This window comes from Trichomycterus rosablanca, chromosome 6 (assembly GCF_030014385.1).
Source record: "Trichomycterus rosablanca isolate fTriRos1 chromosome 6, fTriRos1.hap1, whole genome shotgun sequence".
In the NCBI taxonomy this organism is placed as follows: domain Eukaryota; kingdom Metazoa; phylum Chordata; class Actinopteri; order Siluriformes; family Trichomycteridae; genus Trichomycterus; species Trichomycterus rosablanca.
In genome coordinates, this window is record NC_085993.1 from 48405017 (window position 1) to 48424710 (window position 19694).

General features: G+C 41.4%; 1 protein-coding gene across 1 annotated transcript in view; it reads right to left on the reverse strand.

Moving 5' to 3' along the window:
* lrp8 (low density lipoprotein receptor-related protein 8, apolipoprotein e receptor) overlaps positions 1–19694 on the reverse strand; it is a 241779-nt gene that overhangs the window by 17932 nt on the left and 204153 nt on the right. The window contains exons 13-16 of the mRNA XM_062997991.1: positions 18881–19020; positions 9214–9355; positions 3404–3556; positions 2498–3121 (exon numbers count right to left, since the gene is read on the reverse strand). Coding sequence (XP_062854061.1) covers positions 2498–3121; positions 3404–3556; positions 9214–9355; positions 18881–19020 — 1059 coding nt within the window. The remainder of the gene's footprint in view (positions 1–2497; positions 3122–3403; positions 3557–9213; positions 9356–18880; positions 19021–19694) is intronic.

Genomic DNA, 19694 nt, shown 5'->3' on the forward strand with positions numbered 1-19694 from the left:
TGAACTCTGGGTGAAATCTCCAAGGAGAAAAAAGAGAAATAAAGTCATCAAAGCTGACGGGGACTGACAGCAGGTGGGCAACATATAGTTCCCATATAGATTCTAGATCTAGTCTTCACAGATTTGTTTTTATTTAATAATAAAAGCTTGTTGGTTTAGAGTTTTGCATGCATTTCCTGTCTGTCTAGGTTTTCTCTATATGCTCTGTCAGTTTGTTGCCCTGTAATAAATTAGTTTCTGGACCAGGGTGCAGTGTATATATTTCAAATCAATCCTCTTTGTTAGGGTGAGATGAAAGGGTAGAAAAATATTGACATCTAATTGGCACGCTGTACCATCTCCAGATGATTATTTTTCCTATATCATCTTCTCATGTATAATATCAGCCGGTACACTGACCCAACAGCACCAGTATCCTGAGAACCTCGATGAGTGGGGAGATGTCCATTTAGTTTTTATTTGGGAACACTGGTATCCTCATTCAACCTCCCAAAAACAAATAAAAGGTGGGTTGGGTACTTTAAATTGCACTGCGAGTTGGGGTGAGTGAGTAAACTTAGCTAAATTGAGTGTACGTGATGCTCTGCAACAGATTTCCACCTTGTACACTGTGTATTTCTGCCTTATATCCAGTGTTACCAAGTGACACCAGAGTCAATACAGCCTGAATTAGGATACTGCATTTATGAAAAATAAAATAATTAATTAATGAACAAGCCAGTACAGTGCTAATGGTAGCATTTTCTTCACTGGGATCTCTTGTGTACAAAAGTGAGGCATCAATTCTACAGAGAGATTCACTCGAAAGAGGCCCCGAATATTTTGTAATAACTCTCCCTAGTATGAAGCAATCCGAACAAAACAACATGCAATCTGCTCCTCAGTATATGACGCTTCGAACAAGCTGGCATGCTCTTGCACCGGAGCAATGAGATAGGGATCGGACAGCCGTTGTGACGTCTAACCCCGTACTCCCTCACTCAGTCACTCAACTTCTCATCAGGATGGTGGTGTACAGTATTGGGCAGCATGTCTTCACGGTGCAAACCTATTAAGTCACCAGTTCGTTTAAGCAATGTAAGAGTGAAATTAGGAAGAAATATGGTGTTCGTGATGTACTCTCAAACAGAGATGTTCACAAGTCACAAAATATGAGTCTGAGTCGAGTCACGAGTCTTTAGGCTAGAGTCCAAGTCAAGTTATATATAATATAATATACCCAAAACATATATTGCAAGTGTAGCATAGAAATAAACAAATAATCTGTACATTCAGATAAAAAAACAACAGATTAGCGACTGTATTTTGCCGTTTTACTTTCCTTTGCCGTGCCTTTACTTTCCTAGGTACCAGTTAAAAGCCTAAACTGACGTTCTGTTTTCATTGCAAATTACAGCACAGCGGCCAAAATCCCAAACACAGCAAAAAATCCATAATACTACTTACCTTAGCTTATGTTCTTCCAGATGCTATTAAATTTATAACCGTGTGTCCCATTAGGAATATAATCCGTTATTTTGTAAATGTGCTTATAATTAAAAACCTCCAAACTTTTGCTGGTTGTGAAGTAAAACATGAACTCGTTAGAAAGCCAATCAAGCGTTTCACTAACAATCATCTGTGTGACACAAACTGAATAAATGCAAATAACTGCATTTCTTACTAAAAATTAAAATCAGAAGGTCTGATTGGTTCAGAAAGCGTTTCTTACAATCATTAGCGCCAATTCTGTAGCAGCGTTTCATTCACATTTTCTGTTACTGTGAAGTGCACTATGTAGGGTATTCCATCATCCATCAAGTAGGGAGCGACGCTTCATCACTACGCCGGAAGCTGGCTGGAACATTTACCCATTGTGTGCGTTGCGGATTAAAACGGCTGGAGCGTTATTAGAGAGCAGAAACTGACACGATCAGAATGTCATTTTTTGCCAGTCACCAGTCGAGTCCGAGTCAAGTCTGAAGTCGCTGTCACAGACTCGAGTCCCCATCTCTGCCCTTCAAGAGTGTTATTCACAAGATGGTACGGAAACTGGGCCGAACATGTTCAGGAACATGGAGCACCACGTCGAAATGTGTCTGGCAGTTAAACGGAGATCACTTCCAATATCGCATGTAATGCAATCGATCACACATACGTAAAGGTATGTAGCATATTTTTTGGTTCCGATTTCTTCATCCTAATGGGAGTTAAAACAGAATATTCCGGGCCTCTTTCAAGTGAATCTTCCTGTACAAAAGTCATCTCAACAAAGCATTCAGTAATACAATATGAATTGCACTTGTGAATCTGGTGTGACCAGCAGAGCTGAACAAAATGCTTCACTACTGACCTGTACTTGTTTCAAACACAAGAAGTTGGTGCTATCAAATGTAGGTTGTAGATGTAGAAGTGTGCACCTTTTTTATACTTTTTCTCTCAAAAACAGTTTTATAGTTTTAGCCAAATACATTATCTCTGTTCTGTGGTCATTGCTTAGATTACTTAGATTACTTACCTCTGTGTGAGAGGTTTGAGTTCTCATCATTCGCTCCAGCTTTTTTGGTGACTGTGATGGATCTGGATGTCTTGCTGCTTTCTGTTGTTTGCTGGGTGAAGGGTGATGGTGGGGTATGACTCTGGGTACTGCTGTGTGTACTGCTGTGTGTACTGCTTTGTGTGGTACTATGTGTGGTACTTTGTGTAGTGCTCTCTGTGGTACTTTGTGTAGTGCTCTGTGTGGTACTTTGTGTAGTGCTCTGTGTGGTACTTTGTGTAGTACTCTGTGTAGTGCTCTGTGTGGTACTTTGTGTAGTACTCTGTGTGGTACTCTGTGTGGTACTTTGCGTACTGCTTTGCGTACTGCTCTGTGTACTACTGGTGGTGGAGGTCGAGGCTGTACTTGAATGCATGGTACTAAAGTGTAGTGCAGTAGACAGTGATGGAGCTGAGGTACTGTGTGTGGTTGTTTGAACACTATGTATTGGATCAGTTTTTGTAGTAGAAGACGGTGTAGATGTAGTGCTAGATGCAGAGCCTGGAGTGGTGGGTGGACGTACAGGAGGTGTAGAAAAAGTGGTAGGGGATTCTGTTGTTGTGGTAGTTGAAGAGAGTGTAGTTGTAGTAGTCACGGGCTTTATGACTGTCAGGGAGTTTGAGCGAGAGAGAAAAGAGAAAACAACATTTTAAGTGATTTATAAATCACTGATAAATAAGAACAAACAACTCAATTATGGCTACTAAATATGAATCAGGTAGAAATACTCAAGAGCATCATATATTTCACCCAGAATAGTTTTTATTTTTTATTTTATTCCACTATTTACTCCAATACTATCACTGCTTTAGCTTGTGTGTGTGTGTGTGTGTGTTCATTTTTATTTTTTCATGGTGTGTGGTTTCTAAAGCTGTCCAGTCATCTTACCCCCGACACAGCGCCGCATGTCTGGACCCAGCTCCGCATCGTCGGGGCAGGCACATGTATATTTGGGTGAATGTTCAGTGATCTGTGGAGCTCTGAGACAGAGATATTCACAGCCTCCGTTTGGAAGACTTCCCATATTACAGCTGTTTGGTGCTGGAGGAGAAAACACGAGGCATGAATAATATTAGCAAGAGAAACTCAGAGAGCAATAACAAACACGTTCACATGTTTAAAGAAAGGGTCCAGTATTAAATATTACATTTAATTATATTTAATCAGCCCAGATGTGCCTGGAGTCTAGTTATACTGGAGGCTAATACAGATCAAATCTATCTAAGCTGTATTCTGTAAATACATCCCACCACGCTTCACACACCACATAGATGCAAGGAAAGGTCACAAAAGACTTGCTGATGTGGTTCAGGACATGGTATTACTGACTGTAATCTACAAAAATGAACAAAAAGGGGGTAAAAACACTGCAGATATTTTGCTTGTGTTTGCAGTTAACTGGCATAAATTGCAGTTATAAAATGGTTATGACTTAAGCTTGTCTACACCCATATAAATAGGGCTGGTATGCATTTTGTCACCTACACTTTGACGAGTGCAATGCGGATCAGCACCGTGTACGGAGAGACACACCCTGACAGCACTCTTTTTACCATCTCTGTGCAGGCTCCATCAATCAGCCAGCAGAAGTCATAGTTGCATTAGTTTTGAGAGAGTCCCTATCCGGCTTTAATATCCCACCCCTATCTGAACAACAGGCCAATCGTTGTTCATGTGGCCGGTCAGCCCAGATGGCAGGCAGAGCTGAGACTCGATACGATGTATTTGAGATCCCAGCTCTGGTGTTCCAGCTTGTGTTTTTATCGCTGCGGCAAGATTTGGACACAATTCCAAGTCTGTCTTACCCAAAATCCTAAAATAACGTTATCCTTAGAGTATCAGTGCAAACACAATCAAAAACTGGACACTAAAGTCTCAGCTAATTGACTACAAACAGGAACATGGGCTTTAACCGTTATTTAAGTGGGGTGCAATTTTGTGAATAGGTTTCTTCAGTCAGATCATTTCCTTTAAACATCACATAAGAGGACAATATGGCTAACAGAGATGAGTTTAAAATCTACAAGTATCCCAATCCTAGGGCTGGCTCGATACCACTTTTTTTTTTATGTCTGATACGATACTGCAAATTGAGTATCTGCTGATACCGATACCAATCCGATACCGTCATCTCTCCTCTCAAACAACTAAGCAGTAATAATACATGTCTCAATGCATCATGGGTAAACTAGCGATCTTAATAACAACGTTCAGACTGTGTAACAAATATTCTAAAGGAATAAATACAGAAGCTACAACATCACACTTGAGTTGAGATCTTCCGTTAAAGTTCTGTCATGTTTTTAGATGATTAAACCCTGCTGCATTTTGAAGAGGAAAACGGGAAACGGTGTAGTTTGTTTTATTTCATAACACTAATGGATTAATCATTGAGGATGTGAGAGATCTCCGAGCCAGTACAAGATAGATTTTCTTTATCTCAGTTGAGCGATTTATCAGTTATAAAGCAATTTTTATTGTGTTTAAACAGTGTGTTTAGATGTGGCAGTAGTAGATGATTTTTATTGTGTTTAAAGTGTTTAGATGTGGCAGTAGTAGATGATTTTTATTGTGTTTAAACAGTGTTTAGATGTGGCAGTAGTAGATTATTTTTATTGTGTTTAAACAGTGTGTTTAGATGTGGCAGTAGTAGATGATTTTTATTGTGTTTAAACAGTGTGTTTAGATGTAGCAGTAGTAGATGATTTTTATTGTGTTTAAACAGTGTGTTTAGTTGTGGCAGTAGTAGATGATTTTTATTGTGTTTAAACAGTGTTTAGTTGTGGCAGTAGTAGATGATTTTTATTGTGTTTAAACAGTGTTTAGATGTGACAGTAGTAGGTGATTTTTATTGTGTTTAAACAGCATGTTTAGATGTGGCAGTAGTAGATGATTTTTATTGTGTTTAAACAGTGTGTTTAGTTGTGGCAGTGGTAGATGATTTTTTAAAATGCTAAAAGTTGAAGTAGATCAGTGTGTTTTAATTTCTGAATGGCTGTTGCGGATGAGTTGTAGATCAGTGGCACATGTTATTGATGTCATCAAGAGTGAGTGGCAATAAACGGTGCTCTGTTGGAACGTATCTTCGTGTGTTATTTGCTTTACACACAATGGCCTTATTTACATTAAGAGTTATTTACATTAAGTGTTATTTTTTATGAAGCAACAGTATCGGATCGGATTCCATGTTTTTTTTCATTACGATATCCGATCCAGTGATTTGGCCCAATATTGGACCGATACCGATACTGAGTATTGGATCGGTGCCAGCCCTACACAATCCTGTGACTGGAGAATTGGTTTTCTGATCTGATGCTGGTGCTGTAATACAGATCAGCAAATAATATCATTGTCAGTCTGTGTGATATAGCCGAGCCCGAGCCTCTCATAAGTGTGCTACAACAAAGCCACTTTGATCCATGCACAGGGAGGTAGTGTTAGACGAGGAGCTAGTGGGTTTGATTGTTTTCAAATTGGTTAGATAATGTCAGAGAGTCTGTGTAAAAAATCCCACACAATAAAGCACAATATAGCAGATTTCTTTTAAAACCTTTAGCTTTACTGCAGTCTCAGCATTTAATGGCTGTGGTTGTTAAAAAGTTAAAGTTCTGCTCAATAAAACTCAGTTTACACTGATTGTGGAACTGTGTTGAGTTTTTGTTTTCCTTAATTAAGACATTAATGTGTTCCTGACTTGTTATACACAAGTACAAATGAATGCAGGGCGTTTTTGATCACAAGCGGCACCGTCTCTGCTGTTACAACTTAAAAAAATATTAATACATTTGTAAATAATCACTACACAATATATACAGTATATAATATATATATATATATATATATGATCTCGCTAATCTCTATCTCTGATTGAGGAGAGTGAGACTGTCACACACTCCCTCCAACATGTATGCAGTAGTTCATATGCGGATCAGCTATGCGCATGGAGAGCCACACCCTGATCAGCATTATTCCTCGACTCTGTGCAGGCGCTATCAGTCAGCCAGCAGGGGTCGTAATTGCATCAGTTATGAGGTCCCTTTCTGGCTTCCCACTCTGTATGAACAACAGCCAATCGTTGTTCATGTAGCCGCCCAGTCCTGCCGGAAGACCGAGCTGAGATTCAAACAGACGAGTTAGAAATGTCAGCTCTGGTGTGCTAGTGTGTTTTACCGCTGAGCCACCTGTGACAATAATTCTTTTAAAAGGTTATTCTACTAAGATGTAGAATGACACCACAGACACCACATAATATAAACTGTATTTAATAAAAATGCCTTTTTAAATGACACCTTTTGTTAGATCCTGAAGCTATGTTTCAAGTGTCCAGGTTGCGCAGGACTCAAAGCCCCCCTGATCAAAATGAAGACAGATTCTACCTCTTGTGAGGGTGTATAACGTCTTTACACAGTCAGAAAGGTGATTTGTTTATAGTAGCGAGAAAAGACAGCTCAGAAAAAGCCACCTACCCAAGCAAATGCACCCAAAATCTTTTTCATTCTGGTCAGCAGTGATCGGTTAGTAGTAAGTAGTAGTAGTAAGCACTGTGTAAATGAGTGTGGGTGAAGTTGCTGGAAACCAATAGTGTCCTAAACCCCTTAACAACATCTTTGGCACAAATAGTATGCCAAATTAGTACATATTTGGCTCTCAATATTGACATACTTGTTAGTCTTTTGGTACTCAAGTTTGTACACAGGGATCAGTATCAGTCACGCACTGATCTCTGTTATTCCCCGTCTCTGTGCAGGCGCCATCAACCAGCCAAGAGAGGCCGCAATTGCAGCAGCAATGAGGAATCCATTCGGCCCCTCATGTCTGTGTTGTTGCCCAGTGAAACACTATCACAGACAATTTTATATCTCCAATTCACCTAACTTACACGTGGAAGAAAACCGGAAACAAGCACTGGGAGAACATGCAAACCCCACACAAAAATGACCTGGACCGCTCCAACTTGGAATCAAACCCAGAACCTTCTTGCTATCTAGTTACCGTGCCACCCAGAATAATTTTTTTGTGTTTTTATACTATATTTGACAATCCACACCAATTTACCTTCATAACAAGGTTTCACTTTTGCTTTCCGACATTGCAAATGACCACTGTTCCACGACCTTATGTATAAGAGAAACAGGACAAGTCACCAGGTATAATCAACCATAAACAGTAACAAGAAATTAGGAGACCATGAAACAAAGCTGACACAATATAAGACTATGGTATTAAAAGTCATGGAAAGGCCACTCAGGTGGCGCTGCGGTAAAACACGCTAGCACACCAGAGCTGTCATTTCACACTCATCAGTTCGAAACTCAGCTCTGCCATCCGGCTGGGCTGCTATATGAACAACGATTGGCAACGACTGCTTGTTCATACAGGGTGGGCAAGCCAGATAGGGACTCTCTTATAGCTGATGCAATTACGACCTCTGCTGGCTGATTGATGGCACCTGCACAGAGACGGGGGGGAATAGTGCGCTGATCAGGGTGTGGCTCTCTGTACACAAAGCTGATCCGCATATGAACTCGCCTTGTGCAGGTGAAAAGATGCAGTCGGCTACTGCCCATAGAACATGGCTGGCCAGCTGAACTCATCCACACACCCTGTCTGAATAGGGGCTTATTTTTAGGTACTTACACAGTTGTACTTAAAGTTAACAGCAACATTAGATGAGTAAAAACTAAAATAATTTAGCAGGTAATTACAATTTTCCTCAGTTTATTAAATTACACTCCATCTGCCATTATGTTAGAGCTCCTATTTAATGACTTTAATTTCCCCTGCTAGAGTATTAATGCAGATTTAATGCTGTAGACGTACTGACAGCTGTCAATGCTCTAATGGCTTTTTACCCATCGTGCACTGCTAAATGCACAAAGGGCTTACAATGTGGACTTACATGTCCAAAATGTTCATGCTTTAAAAATCCTTCCAAACACAAATTAAGGACACTGGATTTTATACCAGACGTAAGAAACACAGCCAATTTATTTAATAGTTTCCAAAAAATGTAGTAATTCTACTACATATGATCACAGTTAATGGTAATTTTTATTTGACATGGTTAACCAGTCCAGTGCTGGCCAGAGGCTCAGTGGCATGGGCGACATTTGCAGGGGAAAATTTTCATCAACTCTATGGAGAAGGTCAAGCAAAATGATAATCATTGGATCAGATGCTTTGGTATTCTGGAGAAAACCATTCAAGAAATCTGTCATCAGTTTCAAGAAAATTATGTTTAAAGACTGATCGCACTTAACAACATTCTCAGCTCTAGAACACACACTGATTCAGACCTGGCATTTGTTTGTCGATGATATAGATTTCCTAAATAGGAGACAAAAGCAGAGCTTTCTCTCTTCAACACTTGGCAATCAGAAGAAATCAGCATCCTTTAACAATTAGTGGTTTTTAAAAGCGTATCAGCATTGGTAACATTTCCTAGTTTTTCCTGAATGTACAAGTAAGCAGTACATCATGCGAAAGCAGACTGTTTAACATTGCACTGCTGAATATTAAATGGGTCAATCATGTGGACTGTCCAGTGTGTGCTGTCTCAAATACATTGTAATAAATATAGATAATTTGCTAAATATAGGTTTTCACTTTAGGTAAATGTCAAATCTGGTAAACCCAAATATATAGAAGACTGTGCTGACATAAGTCTTAAATGTCACCAGCGCTCAGTGGTATCTGACCTTGGGGCTGACGGAGCTCATGGAAAACCACCACATCAAGAGGGCTGTTGAGGTGCTGGGCCAGCATGGATATATCATGCCCAGTTAACCGGTTCACACTGTAGATAGCCTCATCCTCCAGATCCGTCCAGTAAACTCGGTCCTGCAGACAAGGAAAACAAAGAGTTAGGACAAGGCAGGACAAGTAGCACTAACTCAATATTAAGGTAATTCTTCTTTTAAGGAGAATCTACATTCATCTAGCTTAACTTGACCAGATTTTGAAAAATCCTTTGCACTCTACTTTGTATTTCAGTGATATTTGTATTTCCCATTAAAGTACATTTGTTTCTCTTAGTGGGGCCTGGGCTTCTGGTTCTGGTTTTTCTATTTCTATCTCAAACAAAAGTGTCGTTGTTTTTCTCTTGACTTCATAAGAAAATGACAGATGAAATGAACTAATGTTTTGACATTAACAAAGTGGTGGATTGATCATTTAGTCTCTGTCCAACAAAAAACATGTAAAAATGGAATACAGTCCAATACAATACATATACGTATATAATATATATATACAGTATATACAGTGTATCACAAAAGTGAGTACACCCCTCACATTTCTGCAGATATTTAAGTATATCTTTTCATGGGACAACACTGACAAAATGACACTTTGACACAATGAAAAGTAGTCTGTGTGCAGCTTATATAACAGTGTAAATTTATTCTTCCCTCAAAATAACTCAATATACAGCCATTAATGTCTAAACCACCGGCAACAAAAGTGAGTACACCCCTTAGTGAAAGTTCCTGAAGTGTCAATATTTTGTGTGGCCACCATTATTTCCCAGAACTGCCTTAACTCTCCTGGGCATGGAGTTTACCAGAGCTTCACAGGTTGCCACTGGAATGCTTTTCCACTCCTCCATGATGACATCACGGAGCTGGCGGATATTCGAGACTTTGCGCTCCTCCACCTTCCGCTTGAGGATGCCCCAAAGATGTTCTATTGGGTTTAGGTCTGGAGACATGCTTGGCCAGTCCATCACCTTTACCCTCAGCCTCTTCAATAAAGCAGTGGTCGTCTTAGAGGTGTGTTTGGGGTCATTATCATGCTGGAACACTGCCCTGCGACCCAGTTTCCGGAAGGAGGGGATCATGCTCTGCTTCAGTATTTCACAGTACATATTGGAGTTCATGTGTCCCTCAATGAAATGTAACTCCCCAACACCTGCTGCACTCATGCAGCCCCAGACCATGGCATTCCCACCACCATGCTTGACTGTAGGCATGACACACTTATCTTTGTACTCCTCACCTGATTGCCGCCACACATGCTTGAGACCATCTGAACCAAACAAATTAATCTTGGTCTCATCAGACCATAGGACATGGTTCCAGTAATCCATGTCCTTTGTTGACATGTCTTCAGCAAACTGTTTGGGGGCTTTCTTGTGTAGAGACTTCAGAAGAGGCTTCCTTCTGGGGTGACAGCCATGCAGACCAATTTGATGTAGTGTGCGGCGTATGGTCTGAGCACTGACAGGCTGACCCCCCACCTTTTCAATCTCTGCAGCAATGCTGACAGCACTCCTGCACCTATCTTTCAAAGACAGCAGTTGGATGTGACGCTGAGCACGTGCACTCAGCTTCTTTGGACGACCAACGCGAGGTCTGTTCTGAGTGGACCCTGCTCTTTTAAAACGCTGGATGATCTTGGCCACTGTGCTGCAGCTCAGTTTCAGGGTGTTGGCAATCTTCTTGTAGCCTTGGCCATCTTCATGTAGCGCAACAATTCGTCTTTTAAGATCCTCAGAGAGTTCTTTGCCATGAGGTGCCATGTTGGAACTTTCAGTGACCAGTATGAAAGAGTGTGAGAGCTGTACTACTAAATTGAACACACCTGCTCCCTATGCACACCTGAGACCTAGTAACACTAATGAGTCACATGACATTTTGGAGGAAAAATGACAAGCAGTGCTCAATTTGGACATTTAGGGGTGTAGTCTCTTAGGGGTGTACTCACTTTTGTTGCCAGTGGTTTAGACATTAATGGCTGTATATTGAGTTATTTTGAGGGAAGAATAAATTTACACTGTTATATAAGCTGCACACAGACTACTTTTCATTGTGTCAAAGTGTCATTTTGTCAGTGTTGTCCCATGAAAAGATATACTTAAATATCTGCAGAAATGTGAGGGGTGTACTCACTTTTGTGATACACTGTATATATATATATATATATATATATATATATATATATATACTTTATTTGTCATATATACATACACAATTGTACAGTACAATGACATTCTTGTTTGGAAGCTGGGGTCAGAGCGCAGGTTCAGCCATCGTACGGCGCCCCTGGAGCAGACAGGGTTAAGGGCCTTGCTCAAGGACCCAACAGTGGCGGCAAAGCAGAGCCTGGATTAGAACTCCCAATCTTCTGGTTGATAGCCCAAAGCCCTATCCACTAGGCTATCACTGTCCAATAATACAATAATCCAGACCAAAAAGAGATTTTAAGGTTTTGTTGTATCCATGATTTAATTTTTATTTTTTAAAATTTTCTTTATGCATTTTCTCCCCTTTTTCTCCATTTTTTAGCGCGTCCAATTGCCAGAATGCGTCACGCTTCTTCTCCACCAATGCCGATCCCTGCTCTGATTGAGGAGAACGAAGCTAACCCACGCCCCCTCAGACACATTGGCAGCAGCCGTATGCATCTTACCACCTACACTTTGACGAGTGCAGTGCAGTGCAGCTCAGCATTGTGTACGGAGAGACACACCCTGAGAGCACTCTTTTCTCATCTCTGTGCAGGCGCCATCAATCAGCCAGCAGAGGTCGTAATTGCACCAGTCATGGGAGAGAGACCCTATCCGGCTTAGTCCCGCCCATATCTGAACAACAGGCCAATCGTTGTTCATGTGGCTGCTCGGCCTTAGACGGCAGGCAGAGCTGAGATTCGATATGATGTATTCGAGATCCCAGCTCTGGTTCCAGCGTGTGTTTTTACAGTGTTTTGTACACACATTGGTACACTGGTAACACACCCTGATTCTCTAAAGAGTGAATTAGAAAAAAATTATATGTTAAATTAAATTAAAATGAAACATTTAATATAGTACAAGATCATGTATTATACTTTAAAAAATGATGGCTTGTGCTAATCACTAAAATAGTTCAGAAGCGGTTGATAAAAATAAGGTTAAAAATGCAGATGTGTTTTTTAACAGTTAATTCTGAGTAGTAAAACATACTTTAGGCAAAAACAACAGGTAAAAACAACCTCACAATGATAGGACAGCCAAAGGGTTCTTCTCTAATGTTTAGAGTCTGTATGGAGAAAACCATGAGGACAAACACACAGGAGGAAAGGCTGTTCATCATAGTGACAGTTAGATACATAAAATACCGAGTATCACTGCTTTTACCCTTCTAGAGTTTGAGCAATTGCTTCCAGCTTTATCGTTACTCTCGGGAGGACAGTGTTTTGTTCCACAACATGTGGTATACCATTAACCTGACGAAGTGCATTATACAGCGAGCTGCATGTGAGTGTATAAAGACACTACCTTACTCTTATAAATCCTGCTGCTATAAAACCATACGCTCTATCAGAACATGTTTTTACCTCACCTATCTTTTACTCAGTACCATGTACTGGCCAACACTACTCGTCTGTAGTCTTGTCTCCTTTAATTACATTTTAGATTTTAAAAGTCTTTTGTATATACACTGATCAGCCATAACATTAAAACCACCTCATTGTTTCTACACTCACTGTCCATTTTATCAGCTCCACTTACCATATAGAAGCACTTTGTAGTTCTACAATTACTGACTGTAGTCCATCTGTTTCTCTACATATCTTTTTAGCCTGCTTTCACCCTGTTCTTCAATGGTCAGGACCACCACAGAGCAGGTATTATTTAGATGGTGGATCATTCTCAGCACTGCAGTGACACTGACTGGTGTGTTAGTGTGTGTTGTGCTGGTATGAGTGAATCAGACACAGCAGTGCTGCTGGACTTTTTAAATACTGTGTCCACTCACTGTCCACTCTATCAGACGCTCCTACCTAGTTGGTCCACCTTGTAGATGTAAAGTCAGAGACGATCGCTCATCTATTGCTGCTGTTTGAGTTGGTCATCTTCTAGACCTTCATCAGTGGTCACAGGACGCTGCCCACGGGGCGCTGTTGGCTGGATATTTTTTGTTGGTGGACTATTCTCAGTCCAGCAGTGACAGTGAGGTGTTTAAAAACTCCAGCAGAGTTGCTGTGTCTGATCCACTCATACCAGCACAACACACACTAACACACCACCACCATGTCAGTGTCACTGCAGTGCTGAGAATGATCCAGCACCTAAATAATACCTGCTCTGTGGTGGTCCTGTGGGGGTCCTGACCATTGAAGAACAGGGTGAAAGGGGGCAGAGAAACAGATGGACTACAGTCAGTAACTGTAGAACTACAAAGTGCTTCTATATGGTAAGTTATTTTCCAGCATTATTTTTATAATGCGGTACCACTTTTCTATTCACACGCTGCTTTACTGGTGTGATGGCATCCACTGGCATGGTCGTGCATTAACATGTGCTTTTGCCTGCACTCACCACACATGATAAAAGAGAATTAAGGTTTGTAAGAGAGAGCAAAGACTTCTGGGAGAAAAAGACCAAGATGTGTTATTAGATCTTTTGAATAACGCATGTTCTTAGTACGCTAATTAGCATTTACACTGCTAACACTTACCACAACACAGGCATCTACAAAAGCCTGGCAGTACGCACACACATGTCTGAGAAGCAACACCTCCTCCACCATTTCTTTATCTCTTAATCTCTACTGAGATTCTGAAACCTCACCAGTCTTTCCAGCACCACCAGAAAGCGATGTGCACTGGCACGCTGTTACCATGACTACCCACATTTGCACCTTTCAGTTTCAGCAGATTTGGAAATTGACGGTCGGTGTGGGGATCCGTGTGTCAGACCAAAAAAAGTCAGAGGAGTTTTAGCACGGGTCGGGGAGGTTTGGAAAGGTCAGCTCTGAGGAACCCTACAGCGCCGGCAGATGCTGATCTTCATGACAGATGAGCAGGCTGTGTGATCTTTTCAACAGGCTTCAATCATAGTTCTGATCTACCGCTGAGCAAAGTCTCTCTCGTGCTTTAGGACTCCTGGATTAACCTTCGATTATTGCAATTAAAATTCATAACCAATCGTCTCAGTCTAGCATTTTAAACTTTGCCTTTTCAAACCTTAATTCCAAAAAAGTTAGGACATTGGGTAAAATGCAAATAATGGTGGTATGAGATCTGTATGAGAGACAGTGGTAGCCGAGTGGTTAGAGCTTTGGGCTATCAATTGAAAGATGGGGGACGTTTGAAAGTAAATGTGTACCGCAAACCAACGCACACGGACCAGTACTTAAGGTTTGACTCCCATCATCCATTGGAGCACAAACTAGGAGTCATCGGGACGCTGCACCACTGGACGAACAGCATCCCCACAGACACTATGGCCAAGGATAGAGAGAAATCTCATGTCAAGAAGGCCCTGGGGGAATGTGGTTATCCTAACTGAGCATTCGTAAAAGCGGGAAAAATGCCCAAACACGGCTCCAGTGGATCGAAGAGAGGAGAAGGACAACCACGGTCTAAGCGCAAACCAGTGGTGATTCCGTATGTGGCGGGAGTAGCAGAACAATTGAGACGGATATTCTCCAAACACCGTGTTTCAGTTGCTTTCAAACCCCAGAACACACTACGCCAGAAATTAGTTCACCTTAAGGACCGGGTTCCTTGACACAAACAGAGTAACATAGTGTATGCCGTTAGGTGCCGGGAGGATTGCCGGGAACTGTACATCGGGGAAACTAAACAGCCACTGGCTAAACATAGAAGATCAACCTTCTGGACAGATCCTGGACAAGGAGGAACGCTGGTTTGAACGGGGAGTCAAAGAGGCCATCTATGTGAAGAAGGAACAACCATCTCTGAACCGGGGAGGGGGCCTAAAAGTACATCTCTCACCATCAACGCCGTAATAGGAGATATACCCCAATCATGTGTGAAAGGCACACATGGCCATTCTAATTAATGGTCATTTTGATTTGCATATGGAACTGATCACCGGTTCCATTGTTATGCAATGTGCGGTGACCGGTCGTTATGCAAATCGGCTGCATATAAGGTTGGTGTATCCACCACCAGCTCAGACTGAAGAAGTCACTTGGATTGATTGGCGAAACGCTTCTCTACAACAAACTTGTGTCCAGATGAACTGATTCAACTTTGTGGATTTGTGTACCTGGATTATTGAGCATGCATCAAGAGATCAATTGAAAGGTTGGGAGTTTGAATCCCAGCTCTGCCATGCAGCCACTGTTGGGCCCTTGAGCAAGGCCCTTAACTCTCTCAGCTGCAGGGATGCCGTATAATGGCTGACCCTGCATTCTGAACACGTGTATATGTATAAATGACAAATAAAGACATTCTATTCTAAAGTGGTTATTGGGGACTATAGGTGCAGTATTTATAGGGCAGTTGTAGCCTAGTGGTTAAGGTACTGGACTAGTATTAAAAAGGTGCTGGTTCAAGCCCCACCACTGGGTTCCAATCAGCTGTGTTGTCGCCTGGCCGGATGTCTACTATTTACATGACGGCTATGCCTAAGGGTGAGGGTATGGCACCCTGTCTAGGTTATTCCTGCCTTGCGTCCAGTGTTTCGTGATGGAGCCAGATCCACAATGACCGCTCTCCAGTCACGCTGACCAAAGAAACTATTATTATTATTATTACATTTACATTATCGGCATTTAGCAGACGCTTTTATCCAAAGCTACTTACAGTACTGTGACAGTACATATTGTCTAAGCCAGATGCCATAGCTTTATGTCTGTCACAGTTTCAGCCCCTCTGTGTTCCTGGAGAGTGCCTATGTGCCACACTCCTCTCTCCGGGAGCATTCTCAGTCTCCAGACAACACCCATTTTTTGATTGGTCCCTTGCTAATTACCCTCAGGGATACAAGGAGGCAGCTGGGAGGACTCGGTGGAGACTATTTTGATTTGATGCTGTCCTGTTGGTTTTGTTTGCCTTGAATTGACCTTGAATTTACTTTAGCGAGTGATTTTGGTCTGTCTGTCTGTTTAGTATTGTTTGATTTGCATTTGACTCTAATTTGGTTTGTTTTATTTGATTTATCCTGTTAACACCTGTTTACACCTGTTTGCTTCTATTTGGCCATGTTTGTTTGTGTTTGTCTCTTGTTAGTCCATGTTTCTTGACAGTCCATGCTTCTTATTTAAGTCTTGTTTAGTTCATGTCTTGTCCTAGTTCAGTTCATATTTAACTGTGTTCGTGTGTGTGTGTTAGCTTAGCTTAGGATCTAGTATAGTTTAGTCCAGTTTCATGTGTGTTTAGTTTCGATTTAGCTTAGTTCATGTCTGTTTAGCTTAGCGATTAGCATTTAGCTTAGCATTTAGCATAGGCCTTGTGTTTGTTTGTTTGTCTTCTTTATACTTTTCTTGTGTATTTTGGTTATTATTAAATATTAGTTAAAACGTCCCTGCGTGTGTGTCCGCCCTCTTGTCTTGTCCTAGCCCATATCGTTACAATGCCCTTTGGCACCAGTGAGTCTTCGCCACCCAACCACCTTTGTTTGTGGTTTGTCACTTGTCCTTTCTCAAGCACTGTCAGTTGAAATTCATCACTGCTGCCTGTGAGCACTCCTTGCTGTTTTGGAGACCATATGGCCATTATTTGGCTAAAAGTGAGAAGTGTAGTGGTAGTTTTGAAGCAGCCCTGGGGGAAGTGCAGCAACATTGCACATCATTTCTCACATTCAGAGAGCAAAAGTTGAAAAAAGAAAAGAAAAACAATGTTTCCTCTTTATGAACCTGGCCCTTGGGTGCCCTTGAGTTGAACTGGTTCATTGACCAGCCTGTTGGAGGCAGATGCTGATGTATTTATTGTCTGAACCTGGTTTCTTCAAAGCTCTGGAGCAGCATGTTTAAAAGGATTCCTAATTTGTTTTGTGTCCTCAGCTAATGGCAGCAGACTTGGGTCATTTATATTTTCCCACTGAACAGCGTTACTTACCACTGAATGCTGTTCATGAGTAGTGTGTGTGTGTGTGTGTGTGTGTGTGTGTGTGAGAGAGAGCTATATAAAAAGTTTGAACTGCACCTAGGTGATTAAGATAATGGGTTGGTGAATAATGCCCTGCTATGGACTGCTATTAAACCACTGTTCTCAAATCTCAGCAGTACTTTCTGGCTAATACCATCCCTACTGTAAATATGGTGACGTTTCTCAGCCTTCAGTACCAGAAGACTGGTAGGATTAGACAGACAATCATTTCAGCTAAATATAGAAACATCTTTATGGAAAAATCTTTCAACAAACTTTCAACACTACAATGACCCAAAGCATACAGCCACAACAACACTGATGTGGTTAAGGGCAGGTCTCTGAATGTTCTTAAGTTGCCCAGACAAAACCAAGACTTACACACCAACATAACATCATAACATGTTGTAAGACCTGAAGATGGCAGCTCAAAGGCAGAGCTTGAGAGTATACACCGATCAGCCATAACATTAAAACCACCTCCTTGTTTCTACACACATTGTTCATTTTATCAGCTCCACTTACCATATAGAAGCACTTTGTAGTTCTACAATTACTGACTGTAGTCCATCTGTTTCTCTGCATGCTTTGTTAGCCCCCTTTCATGCTGTTCTTTAATGGTCAGGACCCCCACAGGACCACCACAGCGCAGGTATTATTAGGGTGGTGGATCATTCTCAGCACTGCAGTGACACTGACATGGTGGTGGTGTGTTAGTGTGTGTTGTGCTGGTATGAGTGGATCAGACACAGCAGCGCTGCTGGAGTTTTTAAACACCTCACTGTCACTGTCTTCTTGCTGTGAGGCGACAGTGCTACCCACTTAGCCACCGTGCCGCCCTCCACCACCTAAATAAAACCTGCTCTGTGGTGGTCCTGTGGGGGTCCTGACCATTGAAGAACAGGGTGAAAGCAGGTTAAAAAGGTATGTAGAGAAATAGATTGACTACAGTCAGTAACTGTAGAACTACAAAGTGCTTCTATATGGTAAGTGGAGCTGATAAAATGGACAGTGAGTGTAGAAACAAGGAGGTGGTTTTAATGTTATGGCTGATCAGTGTGTATTATGAAGAATGGGAAAAACATTTCAAGACGTATCCAACAAGACTTACAGCTATAATTGCTGCTACAGTACTGAATAAAGTTTTGAATAGTATTAAATAATAAAGTATTGAATAAAGAGCCTAAATACATGTTTTCACTTTGTCATTATGGTTGATTATGTCTAGATTCGTGAGTCAACACAGATATTATATCTATTTAAATTCATCTAAAATACAGTAAAAATGCAAAAATGGCAGGGGAATACTTTGAATTCTTGCCTTCAGAACCTCAAAACCTATTAAATGAATGTAGAACGTAACAATCTATTTGGATTTTTATTAGAAAATGCATTTTATTACAAAGTGCTATGTTCTACACACTACTCCATCAAAATACTTTCACAACAAGCTTTTACAAGAAAGCTTTCAGGGCCTTGTCACAATTCTACAGTGTTTCTCTTACTCTTTTGTATACTTTGTTTTTATGAAAGTAAGCGGCTCACCTCAAACAGGGTGAGGGCAAACGGGTGACCCAGGTGATCTGTAGAAGAGAGCAGAACTCGGCGGTTGTCTCCATTCAGGTCCACGCTGGAGATGAGGTGAAGTTTGGAGTCCACCCAGTACAGACGTTTGCTGGACAAATCTGCTAGGAATAATCGTTCAGTGGTGAGTAGACGTTTGACACAAAATAATTCAAGATTAAAAAAATTATTGATTTAGATTATGATATGGACATCGTTTTAATACCAAAGACTTTAACTGACTCACTCACTTTCTTATCTGCTTATCCAGTTAGGGTTGCGGGGGTGCTGGAGCCTATCCCAGCTTTTCAATGGGCGCAAGGCACACAGTAACACCCTGGACGGGGCGCCAGTCCATCCCAGTCCATCGCAGGGCACACACACACACACCTATGGGGCAATTCAGTGTCTCCAATTAACATGACTGCATGTTTCTGGACTGTGGGAGAAAACCGGAGCTCCCGGAGGAAACCCACACAGACACGGGGAGAACATACAAACTCTGCACAGAAAGGACACAGACCGCCCTGCCTGGGGATCAAACCCAGGACCTTCTTGCTGTGAGGCGACAGTGCTACCCACCCACGTGCCACCCGAAGACTTAAACTCATCTGCAAAATTAATATTACAAGGATAATAATCCAGATGTGGATTTACACTCCACGCCTCAAGATGAAGGAGAGCTCATTTCTGATTCCCCTAAAGAAAATGTAACACACAGGCTGTCCAGCACATTCATATCAAGGTCTCAATATGTTTATCATTCCTGCTCTTTCTGACTTCCTACCTCAAAGGG